We start from the raw sequence: 24,060 nt of genomic DNA on the forward strand, positions 1-24,060 counted from the left end.
TCCCTCCCTGCTTTCTCTCTTGGGTTGCCACTAGCACAGTTGCTGTCCAAGCTCTTTGGGACTCAAGCAGTGGACACAACTAAAAGCGTGTGTTCACAACCAAAAAGGCACTTGTTCTTACCTCTACACCCCACAAAGGCAAAAATTGTTTAAAGCACTGTTGAACACAGCTTCAGGCTGAGCTGTGTTTTAAACACAACACACCTTTCTAAGAATGGTTTTACAGCTACGTTCCACGTCAACAGCAACATCAACATGGTTTGGGCACTTCCACATAACCCAGTCAAGCTTCATTAGAAATGCTTTCACCTGTCAAGTTCCTGAACTGTGATTACAACTGTACCAGTAAACACTGTCAGAATGGAAGTGTGAATGGCATAACACTGGAACTGAGGAAAAACAGTGCATGAGAGCCGTAATTAATCTAGCTTCCTGATAGTTGAGTACTACCTCCACTTTCCCTGGCCGGCATGGACAGGCCTTGCCCAGAACATAAGCCCCTTTACAAATTCAGACTGTAGACAACCAAGCCAAACGTGGATTTATCTTCCTTCAAAGAAGGAAACCAGGCATGGGAAACTGCCCATTCTATGATACCAAAACTCAGTGTGCCACAGCTGGTCGCAGTGTGATTTCAGAACAGGCAAAAACCAAACGTAAGATACAGACAGGGCAGTTGAGATTGAACATCAAAAGGACGGCTTGGAAGCCAAGACTGAAACCTAAAAATGGGGCAACTGAATTGTCAGGAAAGAACGTATGTAATATTTGCGTTGCAATTTTTGGATTGGCGCAGCCTGATTTTGAGAAAAGTGATTTTTAAATATTAGAAAAGTTCTGCTCCCCTATTGCTGTTTATAAGAATCATTTTGCACAGAAAGACCAAAACTGAGTTGTACTCAAAGTGCTGTTAAATCTACCAAATAACTGCCCCCCTGGCAAATAGCTTCCTTTCATTAACTTTACAACTAATCACAATAGGCACATTTTGGAGAGGTGATTTCCAAGTTAATAATATTGCTTCTAAATCTTACACTCCCACCCACCATCTGTAATATCTTTTCTTACATAACTCCACAAACTGAAATCAGAGTGTATTTTACAGCCACTGCCAGTTCTCACAGCGTCGTCTGAGGGCTAAGAATAACCATTCAGAAGTTATAATTCCCTCTATAAAATAAACAGCTCTGATAAACTTTTTTTGAGACTCCTAAGTCACCTACATTAAAGTTCAGTAGTGTTAATATTTCTCCTAGGCAACAGACCTGCCAGAAGCACAGAGAAATTAAATACTGTATTAATAGGTCAGAGAAACCATATGAAAGCCAGACCCCAGTGGAAGATAGCCAGTTCCCAAAGAAGTGCCTGTTTCAGCCATCTCTGCATTGCATTACAGTAGCACTGTCAGTGCAATACATAAAGAAACTATTTTTTTTATTGAAACATAGCATGTTTCAGCATTTTAAACAGTAACAAACTACCGATTCTGATCTTTCGGATCACATTTTCCACTGCAAATGACACGCACAGCTTAAAATAGGAAGGGAAAGGAAAATACTGCTCCTGAGGAGGCTGGGTCCCTGTGATTTACATCTACCATCAGCCTAGATCGGATTTGCACATGAGGCAAAGTACAGGACTGAGTTCTAAATAAGGAAATAGATGAGCTAGTAAAACACAAGTGCTCCTTAGCTTCTTTGCAGGTGTCAGTGACAAACCTGACTTAATTCTAGGTAGCCTTTAAATCCTTAAACTGTGCAGCCATTGCAAACCAAGCCTACTCTAATATTATTAGGTGTAATTTGACAATGCATCTAAAAATATCTGCCCCACTGGTTGTGTGTACATGTCTCTGCCAGAACGTATACTGTTACCTCCTTGCTCATTAACAGCTACCCACCAATTCAGTCCCAATTAAAAGCATAGTAAAATAAAGTAAAACAAGCTTTATCTCCACACCTAAACAGACCAACAAGGTAAGTATTCCTTGCCACACTGCAGTCAGTAGAAAAACTCCCGTTGATTTCAGAAAGGCCACAATTCCAACCCATGATTTTTACTGGGGGAAAATAAGAAATCAGAGTACAATATGACCGCATTTGCTGGGGGGGTGCTGGATTTATAAGCCACAGCCAGCCCACTGCATTCTTATGTTAAAACTCACACCCACTTCAGCAGCAACTGACTGCCAGTTGGTTCTGCCAAGGAGATTGTTTCAGAGATTGTTTGTTTACCCTAAAAGGTGATGTAACCATATACAGCCACCATAATTATACAAGTCCTCAATTACAGCAGGAAAACTTCAATGCTCTGAATAAAAACCTGCCCAAATGTTGCTCCTTGCTATAGGGATTAGGAAGCTAGACTGTCTCCGCTTGCTTCTTTCTTGAATCTTGAGACAAAATTAGCTGGAACCACTGGGCTACTGAATAGCTAAGAAGAGAAGAGAGACTTTTAAGGTCCCTGGACATCAAAAAGCGGGGGGGGGGGGAATTCGGTATTCACATGCCCTACAAATGGCTGCAGCCTTACAGGTGCTGAGAATACTGCAGGCACAGAAAGCCAGGAGGAGGGAGAAAACCAGCTAGGAGAGAGGAAGAAGTGTCCTGAACACAAGGGATATGATCAAAATAAACTTTTCCCAAATTAATGGTTCCTTTAAAACAGTGAATTAATCCACCAGTTCTTAGGGAAGCAGGACAACTATATAAAGTGAGTTGGATTGGCAAGCTGAGTGAACCTTAAAATCTTGGCTGTGTGTCAAAACTTAAAAGTAATGAGCTGCCATGACCCTGAGCTATATTATCACTTCCGAAACAGACTCCACGTGATGCATTTCCAGTCCAGCCACAGAGGTTTCAAGAAGCCATGAGAACACTTAATGTTTGATGGAAAATGCATTAAATGCAAATTCACAGTGGCAATTAAAGCGCCTTAGCTTATGGGCTTGGCCACCCGGTACAAAAGGGAGTAAGGAAACCACGGAGGTCTGCAGTCAGTAACGGGGATCTACCTGTGCTTTCTGACGGCTCTAGGAGATTCAGCTGCAGTCTGGGCCGAGGGCCAGCGCGGAGTTCCTGGGTGGCCTGGCCATCGACATCTCAGGAGGGATGGAGTTCAGCCTGTGGTACAGGGAATCCAAAACCAACGTCAAGAACCGGTGAGATACTCCCAGCGTGCTCTATAGCTGTAGAGAGCTCAGGATCCTGAGCCCTGGTAGTCCCAATGAGAAGAATTTAAATGTAAAAGACCTTGCAGTTAAAATTAAATAACAGTTATATGCATGGGAGAACATTTGTACTTCTCTTTCCCTTTCCACCTGGGTAATACCAGTTCCTGCTGGTCTCATCTGAATTTATATACTGTTACCTGAAGAACAGGCTCCTTTGAGGGGAGTTTTTATGTATCGATGGTAGGACTGTTTGCAATTTAGTTTCCTTTTTCTTAATGTGTTTTGAATTAATTGTAACGCCTGAATTTATTTGCAGGGTAGCCATGTTTATAGCCGGTAACACTGAGGTGGATTCCTTCTTTGTAAAAACTGGTATGGAAACCACTTTGGAAGCAGAAACAACATTAGACTTCATCTCCACGGTGCAGTTTTCACAGTACCCATTTTTAGTCTGTATGCAGATGGACAGAGTCGAGTCTCCGTTCAGGTAAGAATTAAGAGCACACAATTTCTGAGGCGTCCTTCCAGCCAGCTGCTGAATCTGGAACTTTTGGTGTTCGCAGCCACGAGAGATTAACAACAAAGGCCAAATTTCAGCCTAACACCATCAGGTGCCATGTAGGCTGTTACACACACCAGCCTCTCTGCTAACCCATTCTTCCATGTCCCTCACCCCTAAGCTTCAGAAAGGACCTTTTTGAAGATCACATCTTGCTCTGAATGTGCACTTCAGTCCAATTTTCTAATTTCGTTTTGCAAGTAAACTAACTCAAGTGGAAGGACACTGGTCCCCTTGCATACAATCAGTTCTGATGGTGACCTGAAAGTTTGCCAGCAGTAGTTCTATATTACACTGTTGAGAGAGGAACTGCATAGCCATAAACTAGCTGAAGTGGAAAGTTTTCTTCATCATCTGCTATTTACTAGTGTCAACAAAAGTACCTGGTGTGTTAAGCTCTTGAAACCGTTGAGTTCTATCATATTTTATTAAGGCACCAACTTTCCTGAAAGTTAAACAGCTGCACAATAAGGTAAAAAAAGATGTTTTCCAGTAGCCAAAGAGTAGTAATTGCATTGCCATGTGAGAAGCTGGGCTTACTACTCCCTCCTAATCCCTATTTGCTGAGACCTAAGGGTGATAACATTTGCAAAGCCTGTGCCAGATTTCCATTCGGGCTTTTCTGATCCAAAAGATGCTAAGCCTGAAAGAAGTTAAAGGACTTGAGGATCTCCAGGAAATCCTAAAAAACCAGTATCTGTTATTCTGCAGATACTAAACCATCTTCTGATTATATCTACACATTGTGGAAGTGTAATCTCATCTGTATGTAAAGTGTTTCTCTCTAGCCTCACCTACAGGGTACAGCTTTTGTATAAATTTGCTAATGCCAGACCACCGTGTTGTGTCTTTACAGGCGTTACGTGACTAAATATGAAAGTCTACCATGTGGCAGACGGTACGTTGCAAGGAGAGGGAAAGCAGAACTGTTGGCAGGTAATGAATACCCTCTCCATCAAGAGAATTCCAACATGTGCAGGAAGGTTTTCGGCACAGTGTCTGATTCCTCCAGCAGCTGGTTTTGAAATAAGCACCTGAGCTTTTGCTTTCCTGAATCCATGGCTCCCTCAATGACTTAGGCTTGTACGTACCAAACTAACTTGGAGCTTGATCTTGCACTACTGCAGTTAATGGGAAATTTGCCATTGATTTCAACAGGCCAGGATCAAACTCGCAGTGCGTGCACAGTGTTTACATATTAACCTATATTTAAGACTTTTGTAAAAAAAAAGCTAAGGCAAATAAAGACCAATTTGGTAGTATTCCATGCACTCCCTCAAGGGTGGTGCTAGTTCTTTATTTTTACTTTTTTGTGCCAAAAGCAAAAACAATCCCTCATTTTTCTTTCTTGGGGAATACTGAAGTCCATGTTTTTGACATGCAGTAAGAACAATTATGATGTATAAAGAATGATTATTTATGAATATATTTTAAAGTATTTAGGTGTTTTAGGCCTATGACCAATCCTCCTTCAAATATTCAAGTACAATTCACATCCAAATGGGACCATGAATTCCTGCTTACTCAGTATTGCCTGTTTACAAAAAAGCAGGTTTTATTTTACATGATTTTAAAGGGCTTTCCCTTTTTTTAAAGCAGTCAGAGCTTGATTATTATTATTATTATTATTTATCTTTTGTGGTTTTTTTTATTAACTGCTTAGTTGAATTGATTAAAAATGTGGGGTGACATTTCCACATGGTTGCCTTAATTCTGTTCCCATTGAAATCAATGCTATAATTTCTGTAGTTATCACCAGGAGCAGAATTAAGCCAATAGTGGTTGCCCTTCAAGGTTGCCTCCTGAAAATCTGTGTCCCTGTGTGTAATCAAGGCAAGTGTATTTCAAAAAATGAGCACCTACTAAGGCAATTCTGAACTATGATGAAGGAAAAGGTCCTGAAAGAAATCCATTTTGAATGTACAGTCCAGCAAAGCCTGTGCAGAGCCAGAACATTTTCTTCTATGTAAGTTAGACTCATATTTCAATACAAAAAAGTAATCACTAGTCATACAAGTCCTCCAATTAAAATGACTTATACCTCCTTGCTCGTTCAAGCAATGTCCTCATAGGAACTGTGTAAAAAACCCCAAAGTTTTACCTTTACAGCAGTGCAGATTAAGAAAGAATATACCTCATTCCAGCTCAACTGATCTCTGACATGATCCATCTGATTTAATTTATATAGGACAAGGTGGGTGAATGCTGGTCACAAAAAAGTAAAATAAAAAGCCAGGAAAAATTGTTTTTCAAAAAAACAAAACCATGCAGGAAAAACTCATAGATTTTCATGAAAAAAATGTATTACAAGAATAAAATTAAAAAAAATCAAAATTCTTTTGTGCTGTAAAAAACCCAAGAGTGCAGAAATCTGCAAAAATCACTCTGCTTGTTGTTTTTCCTGAAAATGCTGACACACTTCTAGTCAAAGCACAAATAAAACAGGTAAAAATACACTGTGAAAAGATTGTTTGGTTTTCAGTCTTGGTTTTTGCCCATTACCTTCTGGGTTGGGAAAGCCTCTCATTAGGGAGGGAAAGGTGTTGATAAGGGCAAGAGGAACCATTTAATTCACCACCACCACATAGGAACCAGTAATATAAGTCGGACACCCGCTTGTCCTGGGGTCTCCCTCTAGTCAGGAGACAGAGGTATCTCCAGAGGGTGTAGACCCCAAGCAGGATGCACCACATGCGAGAGGTGCCTGCCCAAATCCTCTGCCCAGAGGAGAGGCAAGACCTAGGCGCCCTTCTTCAGTGTGGACACTTACCAGAAATGAGTTAAGGCCAAAGCGATACCAACGCTGCTGGCAGTGACACCACCCGGTGAAATAACATGGCCAGCGCTGCCAGCAAAACTGCTCCTGATCCTCAGCCTTAAACACCCTCTCACTCCCCTGCCAAAGATTTTACACAACACTCCATCCCCAGGCATTCCTCCTCCCTCAACAAGGGGCACTTTCTCCTTCCTCCCTTCCAAACCTCCTCTCCTTCTCCCCAAACACAGTCCTCCTTCGTTCAGCCAGGTTCCCACAAAGCTGTCTCTTCTCCTCAATATCCACACTCAAAGTCTGCACCTTCTATTTTGTAGACACTGTCTGATACCTTCACTACTGTTTTAGGAACTGAAACCAAAGACAAGCTTTTACATTTGTTATTACTACTTGCTATTTGTGTCATATAAAACAAAAATAAGTTCAGAGCTAAGTATTCACGCACCTAGAAAGAGGCAGTCTCCTCCTGCAGTGATCTGACACCCTAAATATAGAAGGTGGACAAAGACTGGCACAAAGAAATAGCTATCATCATCACTATTTCACTTGTAGAGAATTGAAATGTCAACAGATGACAACCTCAACTCCACATCCTAATTTGCATCAAGTCTGCCAGGCTCACGCATGACTTCACAAGCCAAAATCAGCATAAAAAGATTCTAGATAATGCAGTTTGTATCTGTATAATCCGTGTCTGGTATCACCAATCCCACTGCAAGGCTTACCCCCTCTCAAATTTATCAAATCTAAGAACCTTCTCAATGTGTGCCAGTAAAATGGGGCCCTTTGGCACATAAAAATAAAGTAACATCAGTGCTCACGTTTAAAAAAGCGTAACAGAAAATATTTTCTGATTACAAAAAGATTCCAAAAAGACAATCTGGCTATTGCCAAGTATCTGGCCACCAACATGAGGTGCACTTCTCTTTCAAGTGAAATGTGCAGGTCTGTTTAATATAAAATGTCAAGTCTCCCAGAGATCCTGATCTGTGTCTTTTGCTTTTTTATTTACTCATCAAGCCCTGGCATAGCTTGTTGAGGCAAATTGTGTGCCCATCTGCACTACTGAAAACCAGTCTTTCAGAATGGGACAACCAGCCTGTAAGGGCAATTTTGGGGCTTCCACAGCCCAATTTTTGGGTTCCACAGCACAGTTTCACATCCCGTGAAACTAAATCACACAGAGCCTCTGAGGCCCACGCTGCTCCTTCAGAACTGATACGTGTCCTCGTGGATACCCCCTGGTATCGCAGCAATACACTCGCTTCTGAAGCTATCTGACCCTAACAGCTGGACATAATGGGGATTCCAGAAGGGGTTTAGTCCAACAGCTGGGCAATGGAAGGCCACGGCTTCCTTATGTGGGCTCCATAGCTACGGAAAAAAACAAAACTGACAATCTGCTAAAAATAAGGTGAAATCAATACATTGCTTAAGCCTGCATTTGAAGTGAAAACACACTTAGGGTTACAACCAAAGCAAACACTATAAGCGTTTATCAAATCAGTGGGGATTAATCACAAATACGCAATATGCATCTTTAATAGTGGCTACTATGCATACTTTTAAATAAGCAGCAATGGTAGCAATTAAACAATCATTCATATGTGAAGTTTAGAGAAACAAACAAATGGTCTGTCCTTTCTAATCAGAAGCCACAGAAAGAACAGTGCAATGATAATTCAGCTAAGTCCAAAAATCAACCCACTTGCAAAAGAGATTTTGAAACTTTCCCCTTAAACATTCAAGGAGTGATAATTTTTAAAGAGTATTTTTCATATATTCTTCAAAAAATATTCAAATTTCAAGATTCAGTTTCTCACTCCACTCCTAAACATACTCTGGTGCAGAAAGCACAGGGAAATATAAAGATCAATGGTTGGAAGGCAGACCTCCTCATGAGGTTATGAATAAAGCCATCAGTGCAGTACAGGTTAGCAGATATGGAGACTAAACATCATTATTTTTGTAACACTTGACCATAAATAACTGCTGGTAAAATGCATTCTTTCCTACCAATAATGGATACCAACCAGAGCTGCATGGGTGTAAATCAGCATGGTCTCAGAACAGCCTGCAATCACACTGACAGCATCTTCCTTTCCCTTTGTTAGTGGGAATAAGATCATAATTGTAATTATTTTACTTTTAATAAAATTAATTGATACTTGGTGAAAGGTGCTAGGGTTAACACACATGCAACAACTTGTAAAATACTTAGCCCAGATTTCCGGTGTATACATGTTAACTTATAAAGTCAACTCTGACTTATTGAGAGCATCTGGTAGAGAATTTGACTGGCTACACAGTGTAGAAGGAACTGCAGTCCTTAAGTACACATATGTTCTAGGAGTTACAAGCCCATATAATGCATGCTGCAATTTTAACTTAGAACACAGGAGGATTTGTCAAAAATAACAAAATAAACAGAAGTCCTGGTTGAGCAAGGTTTTTAGCCACACTTTCAACTTGAACTGTGTGCCTTGTCCAGCAGAGGTCAACGGAAAGTGGGTCAGTGGCAGAGCTGGGCTGACAGGCACTATTCTGCAGCATCAGGTTCGAATTTGGTAACTAGATGATAGGTCCCTCAAAAATAAAACAGCTGGATAGACTAGGGATACAGTTTGGATTTGGCAAGCAGATTACTTGTTCTCAATAGCAACAATCCAAGATGATGGCAATTCTAAAATAGGTGCTTTTTCTTTTTTTTTTTAAGTGCTTTGTTTTATCCTGGATAGCTTGCTTAGATCTGACATCAGGAGATTATCTGCTTCTCATTTTGCTTTGTTCCCACTCCTTACAAAAAGTGCTGCATTTCTACCTTTTGGTCTTGTCATTCCTACCAGTGATGTTTTAAAGACTACTCAGAAACTCCTAAGATTTTCTCCACCAATCCTTGAAAATCCCAGACATATTTCATCTGACTTTTCAGTTTAATTTAAGGTATCATAAGAAACCCTCTCACTTTAATTTCAGTGGATTCTTTTAGCGTGATGCGATTTGCTGTTTGGACAAACACTGGCTGTGAGACTGGGCCCCTTAGGGAAAGGTTAGAGTTCATGTGTCTCAGCATATTTACTTTTGACCTCTCTTTTATAGAGGTTTCAGCTTAATATGTCCATCTGTCATGAGAAACCAGCAGTGCTGTCAAGAGCTCGTTACAGAGGTCCACTGAAATCAGGCTCCAGGAGCTCTTCTTGGAGAAAAGTAAAGGAGCAATTCCCACATGTGCCTGTTGACAACCCCAGGTCCCTTTGCAATTTCAGACTCCTCTAGTTCGAACAAAGTGATCTAAGGCCTTCTGCTCTGCTCTACACACGCACTATTAATTTGGTTCTGTTTTGGTCATCCTTTGATCTCCTGTGGTCACCCAGCTTGCTCCTGTTGAGCTAAGCCTGTGTGGCTGCACTCTCCCCAGTTCATTCCTCCTTTTCCCAATTCTTCCTTTCGCCATCTATTCTCATGCCTCTCTTAAGTCTTTTGGGTCTGCCAATTCATCCATTTCTATCTGTGTATCAGAATCACTAACCATAAACTGGCAGTGACACCACTGATGACAACTATTCTAAATGCAACGCTAAGGGATACGTTTCAAAGAATCCAGAGAGAGAACGTCACAAACACCAAACCACTGTTTTACCAGCAAACTTGTGCTTCCAGCAAAGTAGGAAGACTGTATAGCCACGTCTTGGAATGATACGGCAAATTCACAGTAGATGTCTTCATACTGTATTACTTGCAGATAAATAACGAGGTGGGAATCTCTTTTCCTTTAAGCACCTAGGGCACATGACTAAAAGGAAGATCATTATAATGTGCCCCTTACATACTGAAAACTGAGAAATGAAAGAGTTATTTTAAACTGCAAAATTAATCTTTTCGTTTTCAAGTCCATTTTGTGATTTTTCCGTGTTTGACTCGTGCTTTTTTAAACATTTGGACTTAACATCAGAAAGCTACTCAATCTCCATTAGGGTAGAAGGAACACATGAAAGCAGCAAAAGGTTTTTCCTAGTAATAAATCAAGCAATACTGCTATCCACTAATAAAGTGATCCTATTTTTGATTGTATCACAATATTGGATAATGAAAATAACATAGAGAATGAACAGAAAAAAGTTATTCACCCCACCAATTGTTCTCTCTGAACACATTACAACAGACAAAGACGCAGTTCTTTGGATACCCAAACTCATATACCAGCCAAAGTTAGTCCACTGAAACTGGGGAGTTCTTTTTTCATTTACATTATATCTGGGGGGGGAGGGAATCAGAGCCAAATGAAGCAATGCCTCCAACTTCCCCTTTGTCCTAAGAGGGCAGAATAAATGGTGAGATCAAGTCAGAAAGAGATTTACAACATGGGGAGAAACTCAGGGAGACTCTGAGTGCGGGGTTTTGGATCTGCTCTCCAGTGAAATCTTTTCTTCTGTTACCATTTACATGTTGAACCAAGTAATGCCTCTGTTATCACCTGTTCTGCACAACAGCAAAGGTAACTTCACAAACATACGACCAAGCAGGGAACTGCAGGCTTACTTGCAGTGTGTCTTTTACTGAAAAATACATTTTATTTATCATAACATTCAAAAAAACCCCAACATAATACAAATGCTAACTCATTCAGTTACGAACTTTGGTACTCAGTGGTTTCAGACAGTCCGTTCTCGCGTGGTCGTGACATACTGAAGCGCTCCCGACGTGCAACACGCTGCTAGTGCAATTCTCAGAGCAACTCTGCTGTCCTTCAATCCCAGGCTCATGGCATCCTGCAGCGGGATCACTTTGCACTTGCCACAGTGTCATCTACGTTGAGAGCAGCTCAAAGAGTCCATTTTTCTCCAGTTATATATCTTCTTTTTTTATTTTTTCCCCCACAGGCAACAATCATCAACACAATGCGTTCACAGCATTTTCCCCTTTGCCTAATAGCCCACCGCTCTCTCATCAGACATACTACCCACATCCTCTTAACAATCATTATCCTTACTTCACATTTGCACTTTTAAATATCTTTACACTGATAACCCACCCCTTTAAAAAAGGGAGGAAAAAGAAAAGAGAAAAAAAAGAAAACAAAAACAAAAACAGAAAAAGGGGAAAAAAACACAAGCGTTTTTAAAGTATGTGTTCTCAGGTAGCCACAAGTTACTGGTAATTTGTAAGCATAAGGAATGACACTTTGGCCATCAACACTAGAGAGTAAAGGTAGCTTTGAATGCAGACAAGGGAAAAAAAAAAAAGAAAACCCACACAACCCATAAATACATTTTAAATCATTCACCAAGTGATTCACCAAGGATTAAATTTAACTGAGTGAAGCCAACCCTGCTGCAAAAGACCAGAACAACATTCATGCATCACTCCAGTCCCACTGAAACTTTTAGTTGGATCCTGACCTAAAACGTGCTGAAGTGGCTGGCTGGCTGTTGCAGACCCCGAACCCTGATGGCAGGGCTGGGAGGGTACTCGAGTGGTGCACAGGATTTTGCCCTGCTTTGCACACAGGGTGAATTTCAGCTGTAACATACTATGACTGCACCGTGAAACATATAATACTAGCAGCTTGTGAACCCTGACACGGAGGGCTTGACTCTAATCCAAGATATGTGGTTACACATCACCCCATCGGCTGGAGAAATTCACCACTGGGTATTCATGGAGGAGCACCATATTACTGGATTTTTTTTCTGGCAACCTTTTGTGGCATTATCTGCTGGGTCCGGCTAGACTCAATCCCAGAGCTCCAGTTTAATACATACAAAGTGACAAACCCAGGACTTGGGTCTGCAAGGCACTCAGTGCTCTGAGCCAAGTTCAGCAAAGCGTTACGTTGATGGGTGAAAAAAAAAAAAGATTGTGCTTCCACCGAAGTTCCATGGAATCTGCTTAGATATTTGGAGATGCAAGTGAAGGCTTTGCTGGACTGGATCTGCAAAGCAAAGCTCCTTGCAAAACTGACCCCTTGATGCAAACACGGAGTCTCTTTAGTAATAGACAAAATTAAGCAAACACTGTTTGACATTAGGATTGACACATTCCACTGAAGAAATCTCCCCTGAGAAAATAAATAGCTACTGGTATTTCCTCATTTCATTGCTTTCACCTCCATAGGCAGTTAAAAAAAACCCTGTAAAATTTTCCTCCAACAAATACACGTTGAAATCCTGGGCACTTGTTTTCTACACATTTGTTTCCTTTCAAGTACACCGGGTGAAACTGTAAACCCTGAGTTTGTGTGTGCAAACCTGTATCTTGTAAACTGCAACGTGAAACTTTGCTCTAAGCACCGATATAGGAAAAGAGAGGACAGAAACATTTTTAAACATGGATGCTAGTATTATAATGTACATACCGTACACATGTATGTTACCGTGGACGATCTACTCTGGTACCTGCACTGTCCTGCAGTCCGAAGTACTGTTAGGTTTAACACCGATACTCCAGTCGTAACGTCTACAGACTTATCAGTCATGAAAATGGTGAAAAAGCATTCATTTTCTTTAAGAGGCATTCAGCCCTAATCCCAGTAGGAAGTTCAAGCTTTTAACAGTAGAGCGTACAACCAAAGAGCACGGGCATTAAGCTTACATGCTATACACTCTAGCTGGGCATGCCAAGCTCTTTAAAAAGAGTTAGAATAATATTTTTTCATTGGATTTCCACAACGATGAAGATAATTGAGAAGATACATGTTAAATCACTCATTATCTGTATACTTGCAGTGCATTTCATCCTGAGGGCAATTTCAATTTGTTCCTGTAAACAAGTAAATTGCATTGAAATACAATCTCACATGTATGGTTAAAGACAGTTGTAGCTGAGTTTTCTGTATCTTGTGAGTTAGGAAAATGAAAACCTGGGGCTTTCTTTAAGAATAGAAAACACTGAAACTTCCTTAGCAGCAGGAAGTCTTGCGAACAGGCACAGGAAAATCCTGCCTGTGGGAAAATGCTGAAGTACAGACTTTTGGGTTTTGCATTTGGATTTTAAATTTCCAACCTGTTACTTCAAGAAAGCTTTATGCTAAATAATTTAGTCTTGATCTTACATTTATTGGCTTCCCAAAGTGCTTCGCTGAACTGAAATTTCGGGCAGGGAACACACTATTGTGATTTAGTTTTACTGACATGATAACAATTCTCTTTTGCTGAGACAAACTGATTGCTGGCAACAAAAGAATCAGTTTAAGCAGAGTTCGACATATGGACATATATATATCACTGCATTTTGAATAATCTTATTTTATATTTTCCTGTTCAAAAGAGAAATGTTTTCTTAGCAAATACAGATAGCGTGGATGTAGCCCTCAGATAAACCTGCCAAACAATAGCTAAAGAAATTACTACATACTATTGGGACTGTAACATTAAAAAGCTCCTCTCACAGGGGAATCACTAGGATTATGTTTTCAGAATTGTTGCAATTTAAGGAAGAACAGACTGCAGTCAAAGAAAAATAAATGCTGTCCTCTCCTTTAGAACCAGGATCTAAAAATACTACATTCAATTTCTGGCTTTCCAGTATTTAAACACTGTCATAATTAAGGCAGCTTGTGATGTTCAACACCGTACAGAGGAGCAAACAAAAAATGAAAGCAATCAAATGTGTTTTCTGACATTTACACAATCTGTTTTGAACCATGCCAAAAAATGAACACTAAAATCCTAACACTACAGACCTCTCCGTTTGCAATTCCAAGTGCAGAAGTACAGAGTACAAAATAGACATCTGATCGCGAATTCTCACCAAAACCTATGGGGAAGACCCTCATTTACTGCAATGGGAGAGAGCTGAGTGCTTTATTTTTTTAAACAGTTGCAGGGCTGCACTGAATCATCACAACACGTTCTAGGGACCTGAACGAAGCTGTGCATCAACCTACACCGAAACACCCTGCATTTCACAAACAGCTGTAGTGGCACTGCTGCTGCTAGCCACGAGCACAGAGGCAACACCTAAAGCCTGCAGATTGGCTTCAAAACAAAAACAACTTTGCAGAAAATAATGCAATAATTTAGTGTTGCTTGCATAATTAGATGTATGCGTACTCCAAAACTGAGGGGTATTTAGGAGAAAACAAGAAACTTACACACTTGTTTTGTATGAGGAAGCAAAAAAATGAGAAAACTGTAGAAGCAGTTTCTAGGATGAATGTTTAGAGTTACCAAGTGTTTTTCAGATTAAAGGAGCATGGTTCTTCTTCCTTATCCCTGTAAAAAAAAAAAAAAAAAGGTATCATTAATAAAAAGTATATTGTTAGAGAGCTGCCACAAGCATTTGAGCAATCTTTACTACTCCGGAGAAGTGCATAGTATCTCCTTCCTTGCCACGCTATTCTTGCTACTAATTTCCTAAGCTAGTGCCAAGAATCAGACAACAGCACCTGACTTTTTAAACCAAGTCAGTGGTTGGGCAGCCTTATTTTTTGAGCAGAACTGATCTTTGCTGCTCAAGGTGTGAAACGTGCAGTGCCTTACAACCCCGCGGTTCCCTGTGGACTGGTCCTGGGGAACCCCACGCACATAGGTAGAAAGAGGGCAAAGCGATCCATCTGGGATTTAAGCGATCCACCTGCTTAAGTTAAAGACCTGAGCACTTTACTTACCAACACAGCATCCAGCATGGCATACGTAAGCAAAAGTGAAACAACCCGTAATCATGTGCTCCAAGATTTGTGGAGTTAAGACTTAAATACTTGCTCAGGAAAGCATCCTGGGCAAGAAGAGTCATTAAGCCCACTGTTAACTTTTATTGGTATCAAGGTCAAGCACTGTTTAAATGTTTTCTAAGTAGCTATGGATTTGAGCACAAGCTCATGCTTATTTCCCTTGTAGACTGATTTACTAGATCAAATGCTGAAGCCCTTTTAGTTCTTGGAATATTCCTCCAGTATTTCCCACTAAAATTGGATGGATGCTTTACTAAATTCTCAGCGAAGGCATCAGCAGAAGTAAATCCTATGTACTGTATATTTCACTGTAAGTTGACTTCTTGACCTAATAGACTACACATTCTGCTGAATAGGGCACAACTAAAACAGAGTTTAAAAATATCAATTCATGAGCCTTTAAAAAATCTTTCGTATATGCTATCCACACAAAATTAATTTTTAAAGACAGGCATAGATTTTCTCATGGCAGGTAGGAAGAAACACAACTAATAAGTATATTTGCATACTTTGGTGACAGAACTGCTCACATTTGTCTTAGCCTACTTTCACCACAAAAATAAATGCCCCATGTATTCCTGTAACTCTAAGGTGGCTTCAGTTTAGGCATATGTTTGAAAGAGCAAGGAAAAATACCCTTCTAATATTGGCAGTACAATTTACTACAGCTACTTTCTACTTTGCTACATGTTATTTTCTCATTTATTTACCTAACACAATGCAGAAACTCCCCAGAATATAATGTGGGAACAGATACAAAAGTTCAAAACACATTTTCAGTCCTTCAGGCTGGGAATGAGCTCCCTTCAGTCAGTCCACTCACTACAGGTCGGTGCTGTCTAGGTTCGGATACAGGCAGATTGGTAAGTTCACTAGAACTGGAAATTACCTTTTTTTTCCCATATGAAGGAAGAAGTGCAGCAGGCAAGAACTATGTTGCCAAAAGCTCACAAACTACTGTGAGTGAAGAAGAGGGGGGAGAAAAGTGACCTTGTGATATCTCTCAGAAACATGTAAATAGTCTCTAATACTTGCTGTATATCAAAAATATAAGAATTGTTGAGAAACGGCATCTTGGATTTTGCCAAAATCCAAATTGATAGGATCCATTCTATCCCACTGATTATGCAGAAAAGAGCACCAGCCAGAAAAAGAAGTGCTGGAAGAGCAGTGGATGTGCAGAAGATTCGGTACCAACAGTGCCATGAGCACCACACCACCACCAAAGCTTCAGGTCAGCTGTATCACGCTGATCTCCAAGAGGTGACAGAGACCAAGATGGAGCAGTCCTTGAGATGGTGGCACAGTTTGTGAATGAAGACATGAATAAAATAAGAGTAAAGAAGGGAGGAAGACACATGTGCAGTGCAGAAAGAAATACAGGAGTGGAAAGAAAGAGCATTCATTCAGCTTATTTTGGCTAGTAAAGAAAAGGGTCCTGAAAGGACAGTATTTTATTCAAACCCCATGCTCATGTGATGAAATCTGTCAGTTTTAAAATCCATTTTAGGATCTGCACAGCATTGCTGCAATCAAAAAAAACCCTGATCCGATGTGAAAGCAATTGGAATGAAAAAATGATCAATGGTTCACCCTCCGATTCATATCAAATCATGCTCCTGTTCTTGTTAGGGGAAAAATACTACCCCAAACAAATGCGTTTAATTAGGAAGAGAAAGGCAAAAGAGATACAAGAAAAGAAGGGGAAACAAAAAAAAAAGCAGATAATAAAAGCAAGAGAAAGAGAAAAAATTACCCACAGGGACATGAAAGTTACGTAGGTGAGTGAAAATGGTGAGTAGGTACAAGGACAGAACAGAATAATGGGAAGAAGGCTATAGATGCGATTCCCCTCTGGCATATACCTTGTTTTCCACTCAGAGCTCTATGAATAACCGAAGTCTGATGACAAGCTAAGTGTGTCTTGCAGCATACAATTAAAACAATTTGTTTCACTGACTTTCGGAACAGCTTGAGAACAAAAAACCACACCGCATCTGTTAAACAGCAGCAGGACACCTACCTCAGCAGGTCTGGGACGGCAGGGAGGGGGCATCCCTGTCTGTATTACACAACATGCATCTTGGCATCATTAACGGTAAAAGGTGAAAGTCTTCAAACTGCTGAATGACCTTCTGTAAAGACTATGCAAGTTTTTGCATCACCCGCCTGTTGGGGCAGCTTTCGCACACCTGTCTCGCAACAGTAGAGCTCCGACATACACAAAAAAGCAGAGCATCGATGCGGTTATTAATTTCACCAGCGAGAAAGAGCAATTTGCCGAGAGCGTCACCTGCCTCACTGATACACCGGGCATCCTAGGCAAGCTAGCTGCAGGACACGGGAGGATAATCCCCTGGGAAACGAGGGGCAAATCACACCAGGAAATAGGGTGGGTTTCACTTTTAAAGAGCAATGTAAGAAAAGCTAGAGCTTAGCTGCTATAAGATAGAAATACATGTACTATAGAACACACCTTTTCAAAAACAGCAAGTCCCTAAACTGAAATCTAACAAATTCCTTGTGCTAGCAGCCTGAATTCAGCCTATAGATGAAACAGAAAAAATCAAATACCTTTTGCCATTTTATGTAGATACTCTGTCAAGGCTTTACTGACAAGATCAACTTGAGTAGAGCAGAGCTCAACTTAAATTGGTACTTTAGCCCGAGTGACCCCAAAAGGGCCAATGAAAACAACCTCATTTATATCCAGGATAAAAGAATGGCACTTGCAAGATAAAATATTTACAAGCAGAGAAGTAAGTGTATAAATCATTTCAGTAAGGTTTCATTCAACAAGTAATCTACTATGCAGTAGTAGATGATGCAAAAGAACTACAGAAGCAAAAAAAGATAAGCCAAATGCTGGAATAAAAAATTTACCCTCAAGCACGCGACTGACAAAACACGGCACAAACTGCTGACAAACCCAAACCTCTGACTGCTGCTGATGTTTCTCTTTGCCTCTTGATAAACACCAAGAACAAACCCCGTGAGTCTTTGGTAAGCCACGAAAGACTTTGGTAGTTCTGCCCAGTACTGCACTTGATAAAGATGAGCTGCGTGTTTTAATGCAAGAGGCAAAAGGAGCAGTGACACCCATCCCGAAGGCACTTTCTTAATATTTCAGGTATTTTAAAACAAAATATCATTGTTCTTTGGTTATTTTGCACAAGATATCCTGCACCCTGGTTTCGACGCGTGCTGTACGCCCAGTCCATGCCCTCCTCCTTGCTCTGGAACAGGCACTTAATGCCCCTGCACATGCATCCCCCGATTTGGAGGCTGGCCCTGGGTTACAGCCCTAGGTAACCGGACACTGGTGGGACTGCGGCGGGCCAAGCTCTGAGTAGCCGTGCGAAATTGTGATTTGTAGCGGTGCCCGCGGGCTCTGCTGGAGCCCTCCTGCAGCGCAGGCAGCTGCGGGCACCCCTGCCAGCAGCCCCATGGCACTGGGGGAGCACACCCAGCTCTACCCCACGTATCCCGCTCCCTCATCCTGCTAACAAGCAGCACCCAAAATAAGGGTTTGCCTCCATCAGACCCCTCTCCTGCTCTTCCCGAGGACAAGGAGAAACAGGGGCTCAGGGCAGAGAGACGGGCACTCGCCTCCTCTTGGGAGGAAGAGGCGAGAAAGGGAGGGATGCGCCGCTGAGGCGGAGGGTCCATTTCAAGGCTAGCAAGGTGGGTCCAAAGGAGGTGCCCAGCCGCACTCCCCTCCCCAGGAGCAAGGGGACCCCACTGAGACGGGTCCCCCCCCAGCCACGGGGCTGCACAAATACAGGCTGCATGATGAGCAACTATAGCGTGCTTCTAATGAAACTGCCTCCGGGCCAAATAAAAGCGGGTATTTACCTGCTCTGAGGGCTACCGAACTGCACTGGCGGGCGTGTGTAGCCTTTGCGTTTCTATCTTATGCCTCTATCTTAAGTCCTGGCGAGGGCCTGCCTGCGGACCCCGGGCCCGTTACTTACCCGCCTCGAGGAGAAGCTGTGGCACAGCTCTCATTTGGCGGGCAACTCGGTCGGCCCTTAACCATCACTGGCGACCACCAGGCCTAGCGGCCTGCACCCACTCACCCGCGCTCTTCACCGGTGCTCCACCACGAAGCGCATGGTGGTGCCGTCGAAGGAGGGCGGCGCGACGATCCGTGGGCCGGTGGCCGGCGCCGTGATGCTGATGACTGGCTTCGCCTCGGCCGCCCCGCGCCGCGACGGCGGCGGGCCCTTGCCGGTAGCCACATAGTAGGGGCTCTCGGCGAAAGCCGCCTCTGCCGCCGCCGGGCTGCCGGGCTCGGCCGGGGCGCTGGCATCGCTGCCCGGGTGGGACAGCGGGCGCGGCAGGGTGCCGGCAGGCAGCACGGTGGCGGCGGGCAGGAGGCCGGGGTAGAGCATGTACGTGGCGCCGTAGGCGCCGGCGTTGAGGGCCAGGGGCGAGAGGGGCAGCGGGATGGGGGCGACGGCCGGCTGCTGGGGCACCGGCACCTCCACGTACTGCCCGGTCTCGGGGTCGAAGAGGCGCCGCTTGAGGGGCTGCTGCACCGGCGCGTCCACCAGGTAGTACTGCCCGGTGCTCACGTCCAGCAGCACCTTGCGCTGCGTCTGCGGGAAGGGCTCGGCCGCCGTCGCCGCGGCGGGCACAGAGGGCGAGAAGCAGAGCAGCGGCGGCGGCGCGGCGCCGGGCAGGGCGGCGAAGGGCAGCGGCGGGCGGTAGAGGGCGGCGGGCGGACCCTCGGCGGGCGGCGGGGCGGCGGCGGCGGCGGCGGCGGCGGCGGCGGGGGGGGGCTCCTCGGCGGGCGGGGGTCCGGGGCTGCCGGCCCGCTTGGCGGTGCCGAAGGTCTGCGGGTTGCACAGCGCCGCCGCCGCCGCCGCGGCCGCCAGCGGGCTGGGGCGGACGCCGCCGCCCGCCGCCGGCACCGGCGGGGGGGGGGAGCCCGGCTCGGCGGCCGCCTTCAGCGGCAGGGCCAGGTAGTTCCCGCAGTCCGGGCCGCGCTCCCCGTCGCCGCCGGCCGCAGGCAGCCGGGGGCAGCGCGGCGCCGCCTGGCCCCGCAGGCCGCCCTCGGAGGGGGGCTTGCCCGGCGCGGGGGCTCCGGCTCCGGCTCCGGCGGCTCCGCGGAGGGTGAGGAGGGCGCGGGGGGCGGCGGGGGGCTCGGCGCGGGGGGGCGGCGGGCCGCGCTGCCGCTGCCGGGCCAGGCTCTCGAAGGCGGCCGCCTTGGCCGAGACCTTGTCGGCGGCGTTGTTGGAGGGGCGGCGGGGCAGCCGCTCGCTGCCCGGCCCCTTGCCCGACGGCTCCTCCGTCTTATCGGCCGGCGGCGGCGCGGGGGGAGCGGCGGCGGCGGCGGGGGGGGTCGGCCGGGTGCCGGCGCCCCTCTCCTGGCTGGCGATGAGGGAGAGGACGTGGCTGTCGGTGATGGGCAGCGGGTCGCTCTTGCGCTTCCACTCGCGCTTGTTGAAGCTGTACAGCTCCTCCATGCTCCGCACCGCCGCCGTCAGCTTCTCCAGCGCGTTTTGCACCGGCGCCGCCTTGCCCTCCTCCCGCGGGTCCTCCTCCGGCCCCCGGCCCCTCTCGGCGGGCGGCGGCGGGGGGGGCTGGTGCCGCCAGGGCGCGGTGGATTTGGAGACGATCTTCAGCACGGCCGGCTGGCGCGGGTCGCTCTTGTTGGGAGCGATGGTGGCCACCGGCAGCCTCCCCGAGGTGCGGTGCACCAGGACGGTGCCCTCCGGGGGGCAGGCCGGCGCCCTGCCCCCCGCCTTGGCCCCCGCCTCGCTGGGCTTGGTGCCGGCGTGGCCGACCGCCTGGCAGGTGATGACCACGGGGGAGAGGGACCTGGGCACGCCGGCGATGACCAGCTGCTGCCGGGGCTTCTGCTCCGGGCCGCCCTGGTCGGAGGCGACGCTGCCCTTGTCGCTGCTGTTATCCCCCGAGTCGCAGCTGTAGGAGCTTTTGATCAGCTTCCGCACGTCCCGCACCTGGTGGAGGGGCCCCTGGGCTCTGTGCTTGCCGTCCCTCACGTCGCGCACCAGGAACTGCGGCACCTTGTCGGGGCCGTCGCCGGCCTTGGGCGGCTTGGGCTGCTGGCCCCTGCCCTCCTCCGGCGGCCGGCCCGCGATCTGCGGCGTCAGCAGCTGCGCGATGCTGAACGCGGCGTCCCGGGGCTGCTGCAGGCTGCCCAGGCTGATCTTGATCTCGGGGGCTTTGGGCTTGGCGGCGGGGGGCGAGGAGGAGGCGGCGGTGGAGCACTTGGTCGCCCGCTTGGCGGGCTCCTTCTCCCGGGGGGTGTGCTGGATGGCGGGGACGAACAGGCGGGACATCTTGGTGGACTTGCCGGCGGAGATCTCGCCCAGGTCGGCCCGCCAGTCGTGCCTGGCGGAGAGCTTCAGCTTGCCGACGGGGGCCCGCTCCTCCTTCCTTTCCGCCTCCCGCTCCTTCCAGGACCTGAAGGCGCTGTTCTGGCTGCGGAGGAAGGTGGCCTTGATGGCCTCCGAGGCGCTGCGCTTCACCTCGCACAGCTCCTCCGACAGCGCCCGGTCCAGGCTGCGGCTGCCCTCGCGGGGCGTCGACGCCTTGGAGGCCGGCGACCGGCCCCCGCCGCCCTCGCCGGCTTCCTCCGCCGTCGCGGCGGTGCAGTCCGAGCCGCCCTCCGAGTGCCGGGAGCTCTGCCGCTGCACGCCGCCCTCCCGCTGCTGCTCCCGGCCGGCGCCGGCGGGCTCCGGCTCCCGGCCGGCGCCCGGCCCGCTGTAGGAGGTGTCGGTGATCTCGCCCCGCTCCATCTTGAACTCGTGCTCCAGCTGCATCTTCTTGGAGATGACGTTTTTGAGGAGGCTGGAGGCGAACTTGGACTTCTTGCTGGAGCCCCCCCCGCCGCCGCCGCCGCCGCCGCCGCCGCCGCCCTCCGCCGCCGGCGGCTCCCCGCCGCCCGCCTCGGGGGGCGGCCCGGCCCCGGGGAGCGGCCCGGCCCCGGGGGCATCGCCGAGGTCCAGCAGGGTCACCACCCGGGAGCCCGCCCTCAGCCGCCGCGGCGCCTCGACGTGGGCGATCTCCCCGTCGAGCTTGCTGACCACGAACTCGAGGGCTTTGGTCTGCGACCGGCCGGAGCGCAGCAGGCTGGGCTCGGCTCTCGGCCCCAGGCTGCCGCACTTGAGGTCCAGGTAGGTGGACCAGCGGTTGATGCCCAGGGCATTGTCGGGCAGGGAGGCGGAGGAGGCGCGGGAGCCGGGGCGCAGGGTGTCGAAGTAGGGGTACGCCAGGCTGCGGAAAGCCCTGGCCGTCAGGTTTCGCACTTCTTTGTCGGCATCGTCCAGCTCGCTGACGGCGCTGGAGGCGCCGCTCGAGTGCTCCCCCGCCCTGCCGGCCCCGCACCGGGTCTGCAGCCGCGCGGGGACGGCGATGAATTTTTTCGCGTGGTCGCGGACCGCGTCCGGTTTTAAACTCGCGTCGCGTTCCGGAGCCGCGGGGACGCGGAGGCTCATGTCGCCTTCATGCTTGGCAGCGTAAATAGCGTTTTGCTTTCCGCGCACGTTGCTAGACTCATTTATAGCCCGGGAAGCGGCTTTGATTGATAGGAGAAGCTGGGCGGCCGGGCTCCCGCCGGGGCGGCCGGGCCGCTTGGACCGGCTTTCCCCCGAGCTGGCGCGCTTCTCCCCGCCGGGGGTGTCGTGTTCGGAGGTGAGGCTGACGATCTCGGTGCTGCTGGTGTTGTCGATGCTGTCCGTCTGGTTGTTGGGGTCGCTGGTGGTCGTGCTGAGGTAGCAGCTATTCTCCTCCTCCTCCTCCTCCGTCGGCGTGTCCCCCGGGGTCTCGTCGCTCCCGAAGGAGGCGTAGTCCACGAAGGAGTAGATCACGTTGTTGTCCTCGAAGTCCCAGCGGGCGGCCAGCCCCGCGTCGAAGTCCATGTCGTGGTCCACCTCGCTCAGCTGGATCTCCTGCGTGCTGATATAGTGCGCCTCGTCGCGCACGCCGCCGGGGGGGACGCCCGGGGGGGCCGCCCCGCGCCCCGCGTCCTCGTCCTCCTCGCTTTCGTAGCCGAAGGAGGACGAGGAGGTTTTGCCCTCCGTCGACACCGGCTCGCCCGTCGCGGGAAAGCCGTCCGCCTTGGCCACCGGCGAAGGGCAGGAGGAGGAGGAGGACTCCGGGCAGCCCCCCGCCTCCGGCGGCCCGCCGCTCCCCGCCGCCCCCCCGGAGCCGGGACCGGGACCAGGACCGGGGCCGGGGCCGGAGTCGGCGCCGCATCCCGCCGCAGCCGCCGCGCCCGGGCGAGGCGGGCGATCCCGCCCGCGGTCCGAGGATGCTGGCCCCGCGGCCCCGCCCGGCGGCCCGCCGCTCGCCGAGCCGCCGACATCCCCGGTCCCGCCGGCTCCGCTTTCCGGTGCGGGACCGCCCGCTCGCTCCGCGACGCCGGCCGGGGCCAGCTCGGGGGACTGGCGGTTCGCCTCCGGCCCCCGCGGCGAGCCGCGGATCTCCACGTACGCCGCCGCCGCCTCCTCCTCCTCCTCCTCCTCGATGGCCGCCTCCGGGCTCGGGCCCCGTCCCGCCGCCGCGCCCTCGGGGCCGGCTGGGGGCCCGGCGGGCGGCTGGCCGGCCGCGTCCATGCCGGGGCCGTTGGGGCGCGGCAGTGGCCCGAGGGGGCGGGCAGGCACGTGCCGGCAGGGACGGGCAGCGCTGCGGGGACGGGGGGGGGGCAGCGGGGCCGCCCACCCCCTGCCCTGCCCTCCGCTCCCCTCCCCTTCCCTCCTCCCCCCCCACCCCCCCCGCCGGCTCCCGGCCCGGGCCGGCATCACCGCCGGGGGGCGGAGGGGTCGGGCCGGGCGCGGCTCCCCCCGCACCGGCAGCCAGCCGCCGGGCGGCGGAGGCTCGCTTGGTCGCCGGGCGTGGCGGGGGTAAGGGGA

General features: G+C 48.5%; 2 protein-coding genes across 3 annotated transcripts in view; one reads left to right on the forward strand and one right to left on the reverse strand.

The window, feature by feature from the left end:
• Positions 1-6,337, forward strand: part of MTTP (microsomal triglyceride transfer protein) — a 29,096-nt gene extending 22,759 nt beyond the window's left edge. Inside the window, exons 16-18 of the mRNA XM_075051480.1 lie at positions 3,036-3,160; positions 3,489-3,659; positions 4,588-6,337. Of these exons, the coding sequence (XP_074907581.1) occupies positions 3,036-3,160; positions 3,489-3,659; positions 4,588-4,756 (465 nt within the window). The 3' untranslated portion in view covers positions 4,757-6,337. The remainder of the gene's footprint in view (positions 1-3,035; positions 3,161-3,488; positions 3,660-4,587) is intronic.
• Positions 6,338-11,070: 4,733 nt separating this feature from the next.
• On the reverse strand, positions 11,071-23,770 carry C1H4orf54 (chromosome 1 C4orf54 homolog). 2 transcript variants are annotated; one of them, XR_012650970.1, is made up of 3 exons: positions 19,255-23,770; positions 14,597-14,717; positions 11,071-13,263 (listed from the first exon to the last, which is right to left on the reverse strand). XR_012650970.1 is itself a non-coding variant. In XM_075031713.1 (2 exons), exon 1 carries the CDS (start codon positions 23,761-23,763, stop codon positions 19,264-19,266), a length of 4,500 nt encoding a protein of 1,499 aa, XP_074887814.1. In that variant the 5' UTR covers positions 23,764-23,770; the 3' UTR covers positions 11,071-14,717; positions 19,255-19,263. The 2 variants fall into 2 exon arrangements, 1 of the variants encoding a protein (XP_074887814.1); XM_075031713.1 differs by having other exon boundaries at positions 11,071-14,717.
• Positions 23,771-24,060: the final 290 nt, after the last annotated feature.

The sequence above is a fragment of the Buteo buteo genome, chromosome 1 (genome assembly GCF_964188355.1).
Source record: "Buteo buteo chromosome 1, bButBut1.hap1.1, whole genome shotgun sequence".
Lineage (NCBI taxonomy): Eukaryota > Metazoa > Chordata > Aves > Accipitriformes > Accipitridae > Buteo > Buteo buteo.